The following is a 16,184-nucleotide window of genomic DNA, read 5'->3' as shown; positions in this document are numbered from 1 at the left end:
CATTACTTGCGACCCGAGTACAAGACTCATCTCCAAGATACGGTGGCTAGCTATCGGGCCAGCTGTGCGAAAGATATCCTGGACCCAGACACCGTTGTCGTTGTGGCTGAAGACATCCTCAAGCAAAATGAATCGGATTCGGTCTTTGCTGGGTTGAAACTTGCGTACCCTCCTCTGCACGAACAAGGTCCAAGATACTCTTCGGGAACCGGCAGAGTGATCGTGGGAGTTGCTTCTCTTTCCCTTAAAGCGGTGCCGGCCCTCTCAGGTCAATTTTTGCCGGACGGTAAGAGAGTCCGATGCTGTTCCGAAGGAAAGATTGCGGCGACTGAGAATTACTATAGGAGCAGGCCCGGGGGACGACTATCACGACCCTGAGGATCTTGGTCGTGATAACTGCCCCGAAACATTCAAGCATTCGTTTGAGAGTCGGGAGGAAAGGACAAGAGAAAAGTAAGTCTCACTTGCGCCAAAGTGCCTGATGAGTAATGACGATTCTCAACCTCCCAGACTGTTTTGCGGCACAATGGAAATTACTTCTATAGCAGTGCATCCGGCTTATTGGCGTCAAGGAAATGGGAGAAGAATGACTGAGTGGTTCATTGCGCTTGCGGATAGACATGAACGCGCCATTTGTATTTCTGCGGCACCAATGGGAGCCATGCTCGCTTCGCACCTCGACTTTCGGGAATGCGCTGTGGTCACCATCGATGGCTACGAGAAACATCCAAAGCCAATCCATTTGTGGTTTGGGATCCGCTCAAAAGCCGAGGAGGTACGGAAAATGAAGCCCGGTGTCTCCTATCAGGTTTCAAACCAGCTGAGCAGGATTAACGGGTTTGAGGCCCCCAGGTGGGAAACTGTGTTCGCTTAGCGATGCAGTGCTTTCAGATGATAGCCGGCACATGTACAACATAGCAACGATTGTACAGCTCAGTAGCTCTTCATACGTCCTAAACGTCTCCACCAGAGTAGTGATTGCTTTATCCAAAAGCACAAACACACACCAGCGTGCTGCATACTAATTCATCCTCCTCCCCCACACCAAAATACAAGGAACAAGGTGGACCCTTATGAATACCTGTCACATTTTCCTGTCCTCGCCGCTGCGCTCCGGCGTCGACCTGCTCGCCATCGTCATCCCGCTGATGCCCGCCGGCATCGTGGGCGGCGTCGCCATCGCTGTGACTGGCCGGTACAAGCCGATCATGGTGGGCGGGTACGCGCTGCTCGCTGTAGGCGCGGGCTTGCTGACGACGCTGGACGCCGGTTCGTCGGTGGCCGAGTGGGCCGTGTTCCAAGTGATTGCGGGCACCGCCATCCCTGCCGCCGTCTTCAACTCGAGGGTGAGCAGCTTGTTTCACAGCGTGAGCGAGTTATGGCGGATGGTGTCGATGTCTTTGGCGCTTGAGACTCTGGCCCGGGTCTTCTCTCCCTGACAGCGTGGATTCGTAAATATTCAGACCCTAAAGTAATGACTTCTCCTTGACTTGAACCGTTTTCACGCAATTTGAAAAGTTACTGTGGGGTTGTAGAGTCTGTATTCGTTGCTACGACAGATTTACGAGACCAGCTCAGTGACTACAGCAGAACGAACCCAAACCCAGTTCTTTCCCTTCGAGCCTCCTTGACAAGCGAACTTAGCGAGTGACGATGTTGATACCAACAATTTCAAAAACCGAAAATTGAACCAAAGAGAGGTACTGGACTAGTCTGGCCTGCCTGCGCGCTCAAGCGTCGCAAATGTCGTACTTGACAAGGAACTCTCCGAGAGGCTCGATGCAACTGGCGCAGCCACAAAGCTGTAACCTCTCAGTGCGAAGCTCATACCACACAGCGCAGGGGCACTACTCACCTGGTCCTTGTTTCCAGAGACGCAGTCAATAACCCCCTGGACGTCGACGTCGATGATCTTGGGGGCGATGCAAGCAGCGGCCCCGACCACACCGAGGCAGCCCCAGACATCGCAGTCGGCCTGCTGAACGGCGAAAGCGAGCTGTTCAGGGGTGGCGTTGACCACTTGACGAGTCAGTATGAGGAGTATGGGGGAAGTTACTGCAACGTACGAGTAGTGTTGTCTTGCCTCTTGACGCAGCCGTTCGGCGCAGCGGCAGCCGTAATGGCCAGGACGGAGGCAATCAGACCGGTGAAGTGCATGTTTGCTGGAGTGAGGGGCTGGAAAAGAATTGGGTGTAGTGTTGCTGGATTGCCTTGGCGTCCTGAGCTGGAGTGAAGCGGTGCTGGATGATGAGCAGCTTCGTGGGAATCTGTCTGTCTTTTATAGATGAGCTGGAGTCAGGCCGTTCCCTTCGTTGGTTTCTTTCGTGCAAAGTCCGTAGCCGGAAGCCGACTGTGGATCCGGTCTGGTGGTGTGAGGAGGGAGGAGTCGTTCACACCCTCATGCATGCTACACTATCGATATAAGCTGACTGCATCTTCGGTTCGGCGTAGGACAAGGTTGTCTATCACGTCAGGTCTACTAGTAGGAAGCGAGGGTGGTTTCCAAGACCAAGTGGTAACAAACGTGGACGGTGAAACTGATCAGTTACTTTGCCACTTATCAGTCCTGTTCATGTGCGGACAATCAAAGTTGCAAAAACAACATACAGGAGTATTGTTCTACGTTTGCAACTTTTGAGGAGGTGTGAAGAGCATCGAGAGGCTTCCGTGAAGGCCGATCTCTCCACGTATGTCCCACTCGTTCCTCAACGAGGCTAAGCTCTACGCACGCACTTGGCCGGGGCCGGCTATTTGTTTGCGTCAGAGTGTCATCGAAGAGTTTTGCGCCAAGTGACTCCCGTGGTGTGCTTCATGTCGGTCCCTGCCGGCCCAGCATTTCATGCCCAATCTAGAAAAGCAGACGACTCTGGTCAATATCAAGTATTATTCAAGGGGGCATAGGAGTGAGAGTCACTCTGACGGGCCGTACAGTCAGTCTGCCGCAAGCCCTTGCACAATGGCTCGCAGCTCGACTTCAAAATCAGTCGTGGATACCTGCGTCTGTAGTCACATGTCTAGACTGAATTCATATAGAGTTTGGCCCCCACTGCGTGTGGATCCCAGTGTCGAGTACGTCTGGATCTGCAATCCGTTGTTCCAATGGCTCTCTGCTGATCCCTTACGGGATTTCTGCAGCTGACTCTTGACGGAATACGAAGGCCAAGGCGGTTACGGGTGGCCGTGTGGCTCCACAGCTTGGCGTTCAGTCAACTTGACAGACGCTGGCGATGAAGTTTGAAGAAGACCGAAGTACAATCTTGCCGCGTACAATTCAAAATCAAGACATCTCGAGTTTTGGTCACCCGGCTGCCCAAGTCTTATGGTCGAGAGCAACCTTCATTATCCTTGGCTTAGTTGCTATCTTAGATAACGTGCAACAAAATGTTCCAGGTGTGGTTGTTGATCCAGAAAATCCTTGGCATCTTGTACGAAGCTTAACTCCGCCGTCGTGCTGGGTTGCTTGGCGGAAGGGGCAGAGAGACTGTTATTGGTGCACATAATTCCCAGCTGTACGAAGTCCCGTTCCGAGCCACACGCGAACGGCAGCCCCACTTCAGCAAAGGTCGATCTTGCGAGCAACTGCCCATCACAAGCCCTTGCACACATCCATTTTGTGGATACAGTTCCTTTTGCGGTTTGTGTAGTTCCCTTTGCGTCTTATTGGAAGACAAGATGCCTGCTTACCCATGAGCGGCCCAGGCGATCATGGCACACATCCATGTCTTACGTTTCCCTCGTGCGGGAAACGAGGTGTAGATCTCTGCTCAACGCTGCTAAGATCAACGCGAAAATCATCATGTAGCCTCCTCGAAGAAAAAAACTGCAGCGACCTCCACATGACAGATTCTCTGGATGGAATTTTTGTCGTTCGCCTTGTGCCGGTCACCCGCTTCATGTGCTCCTCAGCCGCCTTTGGCACACCTTCTTTACACCTCATACGACTCTTGATTGCCCAGTCTTGGGGTCAAAATTGATGATCTGGGTCGCTTTCTGATCATGGAAGGCGTTGGAGCCCTGCAAGCGATACGAACGTGGGATTTGTTGTACCATCAACCCCACCAAAAAATGCCGTTGCCATACGCTTTCGGCGTCTCATCACTAAAGGTGTTTCTGTTCTGGCTGAAATTTAAAGTGTGAGTGGACTCTCCAGGCGTCGGTATTGCGTGCGCCAATGTAAAATGGCTTAGCAGTGATCAGCTCGAAAAAGGTCTGAAGATGAGTCTTGAACTCGCCTGTATCCACGTCAGAAGCAGCGGCTGAAGAAACCGGTACAGTCATCGTGCCTGGGACAGCAAGTGTCCCGCCAAGCTGGAAATGACATACACAAGGGACGATCGCCAGACAGTCAGCAAGCCATAGTATCTCCCGAAGCATTCCTTCCTCCCTGTGACCAAGTCCTGTGTGGCTACATCGGCGATCGTTGAGCTCTGGCCTACCCTCCTGCTACAACTCCACCCACCGAGAGACTTGCCTGCTTCTCGGCCAGGTGGATATGGCTTCCAGCTCCAGAACGGCCCTGAAATCCCCACCGAGTGTAGCTGCAGAAGCGCTGTTGGATGTCTTCTTCAACGAGCTTGGCATCTCCGTGTCGGTACGGGACATCAGGTAGTCAGAACTAAGAGATTTGAGCGAGTAAACGACTCGGCCATAGCCTGTTGTGATATGACGTAGCTGTGCGCGGAGCTCAGCCGAATCGAAGAATTTGTAATATGCTGGCATGAGGTTACCTCCCGGCGACATGCTTGCTTTCTTCGCTCAGATGTTGGATCGAGGCCCTGCCGCCAGCGCTCAAGCTTCGCAATGACCACGCCCTAAGGCAGGCGTGGAACCGCTCTATTGTCAAAACCCACATCTTTACTTTGCATCCATGATTCTTTTTTGCCTTTTCCCTGGTCCCTCCGGCCACTAGTCAAGGTTCTGCGCGGCGTAGATGGATCGATTTGCATAATGAAGAAAGGAATTGCCTGCTCTCAATCCATAGCTGGGCCAGTCTCGTCTCCACTTTGTCTCAGATCTACTGTAACTTTGAGCACCTCCAACTCTCTTCCGTGTGCACAGAAGAAGTGTAAATTATCCAGGAAGTCCTCTCGCAGATGTGTGAGAAATAAGAATCTACGGGCGTGGTGCTCTGCAAGGTTGACTCCCTCCGTTGGATGGGACAGTACCAAAACCATCTGCTGTCGGCAATAATCTCTTCATCGAATAGATCGGACAGAGTCCTGGTCAGCAACATATAAGCGTACAGATTTGGCCGCTCTATTTCCTTTCCCGCCCCCCACTTTCGCCAAAGAAGAGGCCGCTGCCTTTCCGCTCGGCCTCGGATGCGACGGTAGGATTGGCCACACAATTTGACTTCAAGCGGAACTACCTAGCCCTAGCAATTTCTCGTAGAATACATACGTGCCTAACATCATGCTAAAGAAGACGTGCAACTTGAGAATCGTTAATGGATGCAGTTATTCCAAACACTACTCTGTGGTCCCCTGCTCTGCTTCGGTGACTGTCACCGGTTCCCACTCCTCCCACCCTCCATATTGATCTCCTTCTCCTTCCTCTAACCGTTCTGGAGAGACTCGCTCACCGTCTCCTACATGAATGAACAGCTGCTCAATTTTGTCCTCTCTTGTTCTTCGGAAGAATTGGAACTCAGGAATCACACTCGGATCCACGCCCCGGGAGCAAAAAAACTGGATCATGTCCCGTTGCCCACACAGAATGGCATCAATAATAGGAGTTTTCAAGCTGCGATCCCTCCTATTGATGTCGGCGCCATGATCAAGTAGGATCTCTGCAATCCCCATACTGCCCTCCTGAGCAGCAATGTGGAGCAAACTCTCATCATCTTCCGGATCGCGGGTGGCGTTCATTGCTGCACCTGCTGACAGTAATGCTTTGAGTGAATCCTCTCTGGAATTGGCGACTGCGAGAGAAAGAGGCGTATCCGTTCCAACCAGCAAGTTTACATCGGCCCCACCATCGATCAAGACTTGTACCATCTCAGCACTGTCGCAGTTCGACAAGCAGAAGTGGATTACGGGGATTCCCTCTACGCTTTCCCCATCAGGGTTTGCACCGGCCTTGAGAAGGAGTCGTGCCACATCAGGGGCCCTGTTCAGAGTGCTGATATGAAGTGGTAGAAGCCCCGTCGTCGCATCCAGCCTCTCTGACTGTGCACCATGATCCAGCAATATCCGCACGACTTCGAGCCTGTTGCAGGCCACTGCGACCTGCAGGGCAGTCAGACCACTGTTATTCTCACATTCAATGTCGGATATTGCCTGAATGAATGCTTTCAAGCCCTCTGTTACTCCCAATCTGGCATATATATGAAGCGGTGTGTTGCCTTTGTCATCGACGTAATCAAGGGCACTTTCCGCAGGAATCCTGCGTGTCTTCATACCAAAAATCCGCAGTGGTTGAATCAGCTTCTGAATCTTGTGCCAGTCGAGTGATGTGTGTGTTTCGATGACGCAATCTTCCGTTTCCCTCAGCCGAAGGGTAGGTGTCCGCTGTGGTAATGCCGGAGGTAGAGATCTACTCGTAGAAAGTGCCACTTTTTCTCCACGGTAAAGTTCGGGTTTCTGAAACGTGAGGTCGCCGGACTTGCAGTCTTGGAAGAGGGTTCTCCACTGGCCGTAATCTTCTTTGATCTTGATAAAACCAATGAAGTCCCAGTCCGGGGGAAGGCGCCACCTCTGCTTCCTTTCACGGGCAGTTCTTCTGTTCTGCTGGAGAAATCCGGCATTCACCTGTTCCTCTTTCTTCCCGGTATTGTTCCTCCTCTGATGCCGTTCTGTGCCACTGACCATCCTGGTCCAGAATTCCGCTGCATCTTGCGAATCTAGAGGCGGTAGCGCTGATTCTGTCGGGGAGTCATTTTGATGGCTCGGTACCGGTACTGGCCAGGATGGTGGTTCTCTGCTTAGCAACTGCGTATTGAAATCGTTGAACTTTACACGCCTTGTATCGTCCAAGCGCAAAACCTCGTGAATTTTGTCAATTCCTCCATTGAGCATGAGCTCATCAACGCGTTTCAGGTAGCAGTAAAGCTTTTCGACCCGGGAAGCCTTGGAGTGCTTAGTTTTTGCCGCAAGCAGGCTTTTGATCTCCTCCATATCAGCAATCCACTCCTTGATGCCATGCAAAGGCCCCTGACGAATGTTGATGGGCATTGCAGGTCTAGCTGTTAACAGAGATATGAGATCGAGCGCTGTGAATCCCTCAGCCGTGTTCAGTTCAGGCGGGAACTGAGTTGCGTCCGAACAAGCATCAACGTCGAAACCCTGCGAAATGAGCAGCTTGACAATTTCGACATGGCCGTTACTCGATGCTGAGTGCACTATGGAGCTTTCCCAGCGCTTAGATTTCATTTTGTTGTAATACAACTCAAGAAGAAACCCAAATAGCTCCAGGTCGAGTATTTGATCATTTCGGGAAGACGGCCTTGCCTTGCCAATGATGAATTTGAAGCAGGGATCATCCCGAGGGCCGGAAAAGTGCGTACCTGCATGGTCGGCAAGCCATTGGAAACTAGCGATCAGCCTAGGCGGTGGAAACATCTGCTGTCCCTTGCAATCGTAGCGGAAAAACAGGAGATAAGAGAATATCGACCAGCCCGTTGTTAGGTCGCGGCCAAGTAGCGTCCTTAACTGCTCATCTGAACAGTGGGATGCAATTATGTCTGCCGCAGCAATATTCATGTGCCTCAAAGCTGCATGAAGTGGAGTAACATGACCTCTGTCGCCGGTAATGACGTCGCAACCGGCTTCTAGAAGCAAGCTGATGAAACGTGTATCCGTTTGGTCAGAGCAAGCTTCCTGTAGTATTCCGGTGTCCGATACTTGGTCATTCATCGTAAGTAGTTGCGGATATTCTTTGAGCAGAAACTCAAAGCAGCGCAGAGAACCGTAGAAGATGCACATTGACAAGGCCGTAATGTCGTTGCGTTCTGACGTATTCCCGGGATTGTTCAGACGAGCCACAACATCTAGACCTCTGCTCTGGATATGCTGAACATATGTCCTGGCGCCAACCACGTCATCGTGGCGGAAGGCCAGAAAGAGGGGACAAGTGTCAATGGATCCTTCAGTCGGATCAAAACCTTCGGCGAGGATGACTTGAAGCGTCTTGGCGTATGCACTATCGTACTGGCCACCGTGCAGGGCTCGCCTCTCAAGTTCCGCGTCTGTGATTTTGGTACTGGATGGAGTGACAGACATGATCTGATGTAGGTTGACTCCCATGGCCGTAGAGTTGTTTGGGCCATTCTGACACATTTCAGGGTTCTGATACAATAGCTGGAGAAGGATCTCGCTGATCTCGTGGTACAAAAGTGCGAAGCTGAGCTGCAAAGCCCTGAAAAGGTCCGGGATGGGCGCATCAAACTCGATGTGGATGCAGAAGATTGCTAAAGCGAGAGTTGGCTTGCCGCGTCGGATGGCTGAAGACAGGGGGGAGCAAGAGGCTTGCAAATGACCTAGTCCTTTCCCCCCCTCCATGATAGGGGACTCGGATGGAGCAAAGAAATCCAGCCTAGCACCTTTCTCGTAAGCAACCCTCGCAAATGAGGAAGCCTCGGCGTCGGGAAGGAAAGAGAGTTTGTGCAAAAGACCGGGTAGAGTCTCATCCCAGTCAGAAACAAGGATGGAGCCATTCAGGGCCTTCTCAACTTCTTCAACCGCTCCAAACGTGAGGCTTTCATGCAAGGTGAGTTGCCTCTCGAGAGGCTGTCGATGGCGGAGATACAGTGCGAACCTCGAAGCCAGAAAATCGTTACTGCCTGGACTAACTTCGCCTCCCGCCTGGACGTATGCGAAGGACATTTCCCGAATGAACTTCCGTATGATGTTCCAGAGCGATGGCCAGCGTACGGAGAGAATTTGCATTGCCCTGTTTGAGTGGGAGAATGCGAGCAAGGTGAGGTAGAACCGGACAGGGTAGTTTGACTCCAGGTGCGTGCCTTCAAGCATCAAAGTGGCATCGAAGATTGCAGGGCCATTTCCGTGAAGTGCACCCGCACGCATGTACTCGATGCCCTTTTCGCGATCCAAGGACAAGCCTGGCTCAAGCAATTTAACCAGGCCTAGACCATAGGATACATGACCCTTGGCGGCAACGTCCTTAGAGCCACCAGATAGAGCCCGGAGCATGAATTTCTTCAACACCCGTACGAAATCGACGGAGGATAATCCTTCGGGAAATTGATCGGGAATATCGTCGGTGATGGGCACATATTCAATTGACTCGTCCAATTCTCGAAGTTCCAACTCTAGCTGTCGAATGACGATAGCCAGATAGGTAAATGACGTTGTCCCGGTGAGCCATCTTAAGGGCTAATGCGGTGTTAGCCTGTGAATCCTACATGGTATATTTCTTAGAGCCCATACCTGAGATGCGTCGGCGCTCAATCGATCATAACCACGTAAAGTAGCATCCTTCTCTGCACTTATTCGATGTCAGCGGTTACGAAACTCTATCAACACAAGTGTGGAAGAGAGATCTGAAGAGAGAGAGAGAGAGAGAGATAACTAGGCAGAGAATGTAGGGAACGATCTACTTACTGCATGTTTCGTCCAATCCGTGCGGCAAGTGACGTGAGTTTGTGAGTCAGGCTGTCTGTGTCTGGTCGCATCCAGAAATGCGATTGTAGGGTAGAGGTTAACATATCGAGTAGCTCGTCATCATCCACTCCTAACCTGGCGAGGCGCTCTGATAAGGCGGACACGATGGTATTGTCGCCTTTCAAACACCACAGTAAGTCGTTGATGTCTCGCTCCTCCATACTGATTGGTATGAAAGCTGCTAGGAAGCTTGAGCTTGGTTGTTCAAGTCTTCCAAAACCGAAGCCAGCATCTGCCCTAGCCCAAATGCTACCCACAATCAACCCGTATGAGTACACATCTGCTTTTTTCCAATCAATGTCCGAATCCTTGTTGAGCACCTCTGGAGCGCACCACAAGGGAGTCATGTGAACGGGCTTTCCAGTAGCCTGGTCGGTGGCTTGAAGGCTGCCGCCGAAATCAGTGAGTTTCGCAATGACCTGACGATCGGGGTCGGAGTGGCCCAATATGATGATGTTGTCCGGCTTGAGGTCGCCGTGAAGGAATCCGGCATGGTGAATCGCGAAAAGACCTAGTGCAATGTCGACAGTGACGTGCTGTTTCTGCGAATTCGAGAGACCTGGCCCTGATTCTTTTATCACGTGGTCTAAAGATCCATGAGTTCCCAGCTCCATGGCAAGGACTGGGAGCGGATCATCCATGCGCCAACCAACAAAGAGGAGCCGTACAATGTTGGGGTGTCCGGAGAAGGAGGAGTGGCAAAAGGCCTTGATCTCTCTGAGGATATTGTCGTAGACGTTCTGACGAGCCGTTCTTGCTGACTGACCATCACTCCTGCGCAGGCGGAAAATCTTCAGGGCAACAGTTGAGTTCGGCGGCACCACCATTTCTGTTGTGTCATCGGTGACATGCTGGACGACCTGCGCAGTCATCCCACTTCCAAGTACGAGCGCCTCGTTCTTGCCCTCGCCAATGCCCACGTGGCCAATATGGACAGAGGGAATCCCATACTGCGTGGCTGCTTCAAGGACGGCCTTGAAGTCACTCCCTTGAGTAGAACGGCTGCTGCCATCACCAGATGGTGGGGATCTCTTGAGCCCAGGTAGGGTGTCTCCTTGGTTAACCGTTTTGCTGGAACGGTCCAAGGAGATCGAGGACATGGTGTGGGTATGAGAATACTCGGATTGATTGCAACGAGCAACGAGGTCGAAAGAGGAGTTTCAGCGAGCAGACCAAACCACTTATTATAGATGATTTTTTGTGGGCAGCGTATTGTCAGCATTGAAGTCACGGATTGTGTTGCCGGGGCCAGATGTAAGACCACGCCGCCCTATACGCCCGTGGCGGGTTGCAACATCATGCATGCAACGCCGTGCACCCACCTTCGACCGCCTTGCTTTGTGACACATGTCACTACCAAGGCGCGCTAACCACTTTGATCATGCGTGCATTTGAAAGTAGTACAAGATGTCTCACTAACAGACCGGTAGTATCTTAGCTCATCCGCGGTCACAAGATCACCTGCCGAGGTCGATAACAGCCTCGAGCTGACGCCTTAAGCCTCTCCCTCAGCAACCACTACCACTATATCAACAGCATTCATCCATTGCCATTACTTTACATTTCAAGGCTTTTCACTACCACCGGTCCATCGCATCAACCATGGACCCCGTCGTCGGCATTGTCGGGATCCTTCTCGCCTTCAAAGGCGCTGTCGATACAGCACTGTGGATTGGAAGCTTCTTTGACGACGAAACGGCAAGCTCTGGATACCTTGCACTCAGCTACCACATTGAGAAGACACGGCTACAGCGTTGGGGCAAATTTTGCAAAGCCAATGATGCGGACAAGCCGTGGCAATGCACGCTTCGAGACAAACCAGACGAAATCAAAGAAATCATAGTGCGTATCCTCGGCCAAATCCTCCAGCTGAACAAAAAGGCCGATGCACTGGTAGAGAAGCATAACATCAACATGGCGACACTCCCGGATTTGGACATAGACGACAACCTCCATACACGCGGCGCTCTCGCTCGAACACTTGCAAGAATCTCAGTAATACCCACGGCAAGGTTCCTCTGGACGCTAAAGAGAAAGAAGGAGTTTGAAGATATTGTTTCGAAGCTTCAAAAGCTCATCGGAGACTTGGAAAAGTTCAGCCTCGACCGCGATGAGCCACGGCTACTCGAGAAGACCCTGTCATCGCATGTGTTGTTGTCAGTGGACGATCCTGGGCTTCTCAAGATACTGTATAGTCCCGAAGGCAACTTTGATCGGGGTCTGGCACTATCGGCTCGGGCGAAATCATTGTTGCAACCGGAGGATGCGCTTCTGGCCCCTCGCTTACCTTCAGCCAGAACCACTCAGCGGCTGGAGTTCCTTGCGGGATCGTCAACTCTTGGGTACTTAACCGGACCGGACAGAAGTGTGCATGCCGTGTGGGTTGAGTGGAACACTTTCAATGCAAGTTCCGAATCAAGGAAATACGTTGAGCGCATCGACTCATTGGGCCAACTCCTCAAGCAAGTTAGCGAGCCGTCACTCCGCCTGCCACCTTGCCATGGAGTCTACGAGGACTTTGAATACGAAAGGGACAATGGAGTCAAGCGCATTGGCTACGTATTCGGGCTTCCGCAGGTTCAAACGCAGACCCTCTACGACGGGAATCTACGCGACCATCCCCCAAGGACACTGAGTGCGCTCATCAAGGACTACCGGAACACGCCGATACCTTCACTTGGCGACCGCTTCCAGCTAGCGTGTACTCTGGCACAGGCCTTTAGCCTCTTTCACGCTGCAAAGTGGCTGCACAAGGGCCTCCATAGCGGCAGCATCGTCTTCCTCGAGCGAACCGACAATCGGGGCATCACGGTCACGGAACCTTTCATCACCGGATTTCAATACTCCCGCCCGCTGCAAGCGGAATCCTTCTCGCAAAGCCCACTCGAAGACAAAAACCTGCAACACTATTACCATCCTGACGCGGACCAAGGCTTCTCCAAGAAGCGTGACCTGTACAGCTTGGGCGTCGTACTGTGCGAAATTGGGCGTTGGAAGATGGTAGTAGACGTGCCAAAGGACAAGATGCAGAAGTTACCGGTGAACCGTGAGGGGTGGCGGAAGCACATGACGGAGAAAGTGGCGCCAGATCTTGGTTGGAGGATGGGAACCAAGTATCAGACTGCAGTTATGAAACTGCTCAAGTCTGATCTCCCAGATGATGAGGAGGGCGACTTATTTTTCGCCCAGCAGTACACCGAAAATGTCTTGGACCTATTGAGTGCTTGTAAGGCGTAGGTGCCATAATGCTAGCTTTCTCTTTTTGAAATATATAGGACGTATGCTGCATTGCTATTATCGTGACTGAAGTACAGATTTCGCGTCAAAACGTTCAATCTTAAAATGCCATATGGCTTGTCCAAGTCTGGGATGAAGACGTGTGGCCAACACATTCACCGGTTCTTACCATTATCAGCGCATCTCATTACTTCATCACCGCAATCGAGCCAAAAAAAAAAAAAAAAAAAGCTCGCGGGGTTATAGTGACCTGCGAATTCTCCCATACTACAATGAAAACACTTTGCTAATCCAACCAGCCAACTTCCCAGAGAGTCTATCGTTACTGAGCTTCATAAAATATCCAGTTACGAACATGTGAAAGCGTAATTGCTTCAGCTGCCTTATTCTAGGCCACGAGGCTCCTTACAGATTCAGCCATGAGCCAGAGTAACGAAAGCAACGTACAAGGCGGATACAGCTGTACCAACACGTCGGTTTCAGGCAGCCATGCTCCTCATCCCGCGGCATGATCGAGATCTGTACTACGATACAGCAACTGAAAACGGGGCCAAGGGAAGGAAGATCGGGGACTCGGGCAGTCGCTTGGGGGGGATACCACAGATTTGCACGTCTCGAGGCTGAACAGTCGGCAAATTCAGCTGCCAAAGGACTAGTGGGTTGCACAGCGGGGCGGCCTCGCGGGGCGGCCTCACAAGGCGGCCTCGAAGGGCGGGGCATAATCTGCTGTGTATCTTACAAGTGACGTGTTCGCGCAACACCATCGGGCAACTCAGGCTGATGGACGCCTTGCGCCATCTGCTGTGCATCTGAAAAATGTCTTGTTCGCATAGCACCGGGAAACTCTGGATGCGCCTGGAGGTTATGCGTCACTCGTCTTCGATACGCAGTCTACCAGGCTTGGCAGCGAATCAGTACATCAAAAAAAATACCCACCGTATTGTTCCAGAGAGCAGCCAGCGCGGTGCCGGCGAATCATTTCATTCTCACAGCGTGCGTCCCGCGGGCTTTTGTAGCGTGTTCAGTGCGGCTGATTCTTGTCAGTCTCTTGCTTTTGAGGACACAGCAACTACCAAACAAGCACGGAATCTTGTGGTATGCCGTGACTCAACCATGTGGAGAGGTGCAGCTGGGCTGAGACGCGGGTCAGAAGTAAAATCGTCCGAGTTGTGCAGCCAGCTGAAGACCGCCTGCGTGCAATTTTCTAGGCTCTAGCTGCCTATCACAGAGCTGACATCTTGCGGGCGCTAGTAGCTACGGTGTATTACAAGTTGTGTAGTACAGGGCATAGTGAGCAAGTACCGGTTTGGGTTAGGCGGCGCCTGAGGAGATACGGTGGTGAGACGGGTGCGGTGAGATGGATGCTGTGGGTTCCACTGTGCAACGGCGGCGCAGTAGGGTTGAGGGCAAGGAAGAAGCTGTAGAGGGTGCGGCAAGATAGAAGGATCGAAATGGATTTCGCCGCGCCGTTGCTTGGTATGCTACTGAAGTCATCAATAGAAAGAAGGAGGTCGCGGAATGCCTCAAGGTGTGCTGAGCTACGCTATGTCCACCTCCCAGTGTGCCTTCCGAGCGGCAGTTTGTGTGATGGAGGAACAATCTTTTCTAAGTCGCTGTGCCTGTTGCTTCCGACCAGTGGCGTAGCCGTAGTAGGGTCGATCGAATCGATGCCCAAACGGAGGACCGGATGCTCTGTTCGACCACGCCGATATTGCGCCTGCTAACGTTAATAGCGTCCAAAAGCAAGACGTGTCTACTTTGACTTTGCTCCCGTTGCTAGGTGCTACAGCTTTTACCTTTCTCCCGGGAGTGCCGCTGGCACGGCTTGGCAGCGTCCGTCCGCGGCTTGCCGTTGCCAGGTGGGGTTTTCCAGCATAGCAACTCCGCCCGGGACCGATTAAGCTACGGAGTCACATAATTGAAAAAACGAGCTCCTCCTAGTCGCTGTGCCTGTTATTTGTGATGAGAGCGTGGCGATGCACGGACTTCGACCTTATACCTGTCGGTAGGTGCTACGACCATTACTTTTTTTTTTTCCACAGTGCCCTCCCCACAGTTATAGCAGCGGCCTTCTGCAGCTTACCTTTGCCGGATAGTCAGTCCTTGAGAGTACATTTGTCCTCAATCTGATGAACTACGGACTCGGTAATGTAAGTGCAGCAAAATGTGGTATACATGATAAAATTAGCAGAAGTTGAACACATGATATGTGCAAATGACTTCAATAACTCAAACAATCTTAATGTCGACCTCTCGAGCTCCCGTGTCAATATGATCGAATTAATCGAGCCCTCCGCCATGTCTGCCATGCTGCATGATCCTACAAGATCCCCAGATGCACCAGGCCTTCAAGACCTGTGGGGAGCTCGAGACGACGATTAATACGAGCTTGGGACGGACTCTAGTACAGCCTACCACGGCGGTAGTTCGACATTAGCCGAGACATCTTTGGCATCCGACGAGGACAACGTCAGAGCTGAGATCCTGAAACATTCCTCAGACAGGAATTTGAGCTCGCCATTGGATGAGATTGTATTTCATTGGACGAAGCTGGCAGACCAAGGTCTGATTTCATCGGCAACGAGAGCATTCTGTCAACACAGCCCACTATCTCCTCGGATACCTGGCAACTCTTTGGACGGCCCAGCTTGATCTCATTGAGCGCGGCGTAGCACAAAGCGAATACATTGCCGACGACCATGAACAGACAATTAATTTCGAAACGACCGGCAACGAGTGGAAAAAAGAGCTGCTGGAAATCACGAAGTCCACGATGGACATGAACTACATGAATAAACAGCTCTACCACTTCGAGCGAGCCATGACTTTGAACATGGAAAGACTCGGCCTGATCATTGGTGCCGAAGCCGTCAACGAGGACATGCCGCAAGCAATCAGGGATGCGCAAATGAACTTCATCACAATCCAAGCGAGGCTTCGCCCGTTCTGCGACCGCATTGCTGGGCTCAGCGGCATGGCCAACGAGTTAGAGAGCTTGCACATGGCGTTTAAGAGTGTCAAAGACAGCGAGTTTGGACTGCGTCTCTCTCTTTTCGCCAGCATCATCTTCCCCGCAACGCTTGTCACAAGTCTACTGTCCATGGGGGATGACTATTTGCCAGGGAAGGATAAGTTTTGGGTGTTCTGGGCTGCTGCGGTACCTTTGGAATTGGTGTTTACGGGTGCACTGCTATTTGGACGAAAGCCGGAGAGGTGGCTCGAGGGCATGAAAGCGGTAACGAAGGTACGAAAGGACGGTAGTGGAAGTGTCAAGAAACGAGCTGCTTACAGCCCCCTCTTGCAGCCGATGGCTAGCGCGAAGAATAG

The 16,184-nt window shown here is 51.9% G+C and overlaps 2 protein-coding genes across 2 annotated transcripts; one reads left to right on the top strand and one right to left on the bottom strand.

Annotated features, from left to right (window-relative positions):
• Positions 1 to 5,468: 5,468 nt before the first annotated feature.
• On the bottom strand, positions 5,469 to 9,565 carry SLS55_008416 (uncharacterized protein; the record flags this gene model as incomplete). The annotated part of the gene is made up of 2 exons (XM_066779827.1): positions 5,469 to 9,324; positions 9,561 to 9,565. The coding sequence occupies 2 exons, from the start codon at positions 9,563 to 9,565 to the stop codon at positions 5,469 to 5,471; spliced, it is 3,861 nt and encodes a 1,286-aa protein (XP_066630631.1).
• Positions 9,566 to 11,222: 1,657 nt separating this feature from the next.
• On the top strand, positions 11,223 to 12,857 carry SLS55_008415 (uncharacterized protein; the record flags this gene model as incomplete). The annotated part of the gene is made up of 1 exon (XM_066779826.1): positions 11,223 to 12,857. One exon carries the CDS (start codon positions 11,223 to 11,225, stop codon positions 12,855 to 12,857), a length of 1,635 nt encoding a protein of 544 aa, XP_066630630.1.
• Between the last annotated feature and the right edge of the window lie 3,327 nt (positions 12,858 to 16,184).

This window comes from Diplodia seriata (assembly GCF_021436955.1).
Source record: "Diplodia seriata strain FDS-637 chromosome Unknown scaffold_8, whole genome shotgun sequence".
Lineage (NCBI taxonomy): Eukaryota > Fungi > Ascomycota > Dothideomycetes > Botryosphaeriales > Botryosphaeriaceae > Diplodia > Diplodia seriata.
Note: the sequence above shows the minus strand (reverse complement) of the source record. Positions and strands in the feature narration are given on the sequence as shown.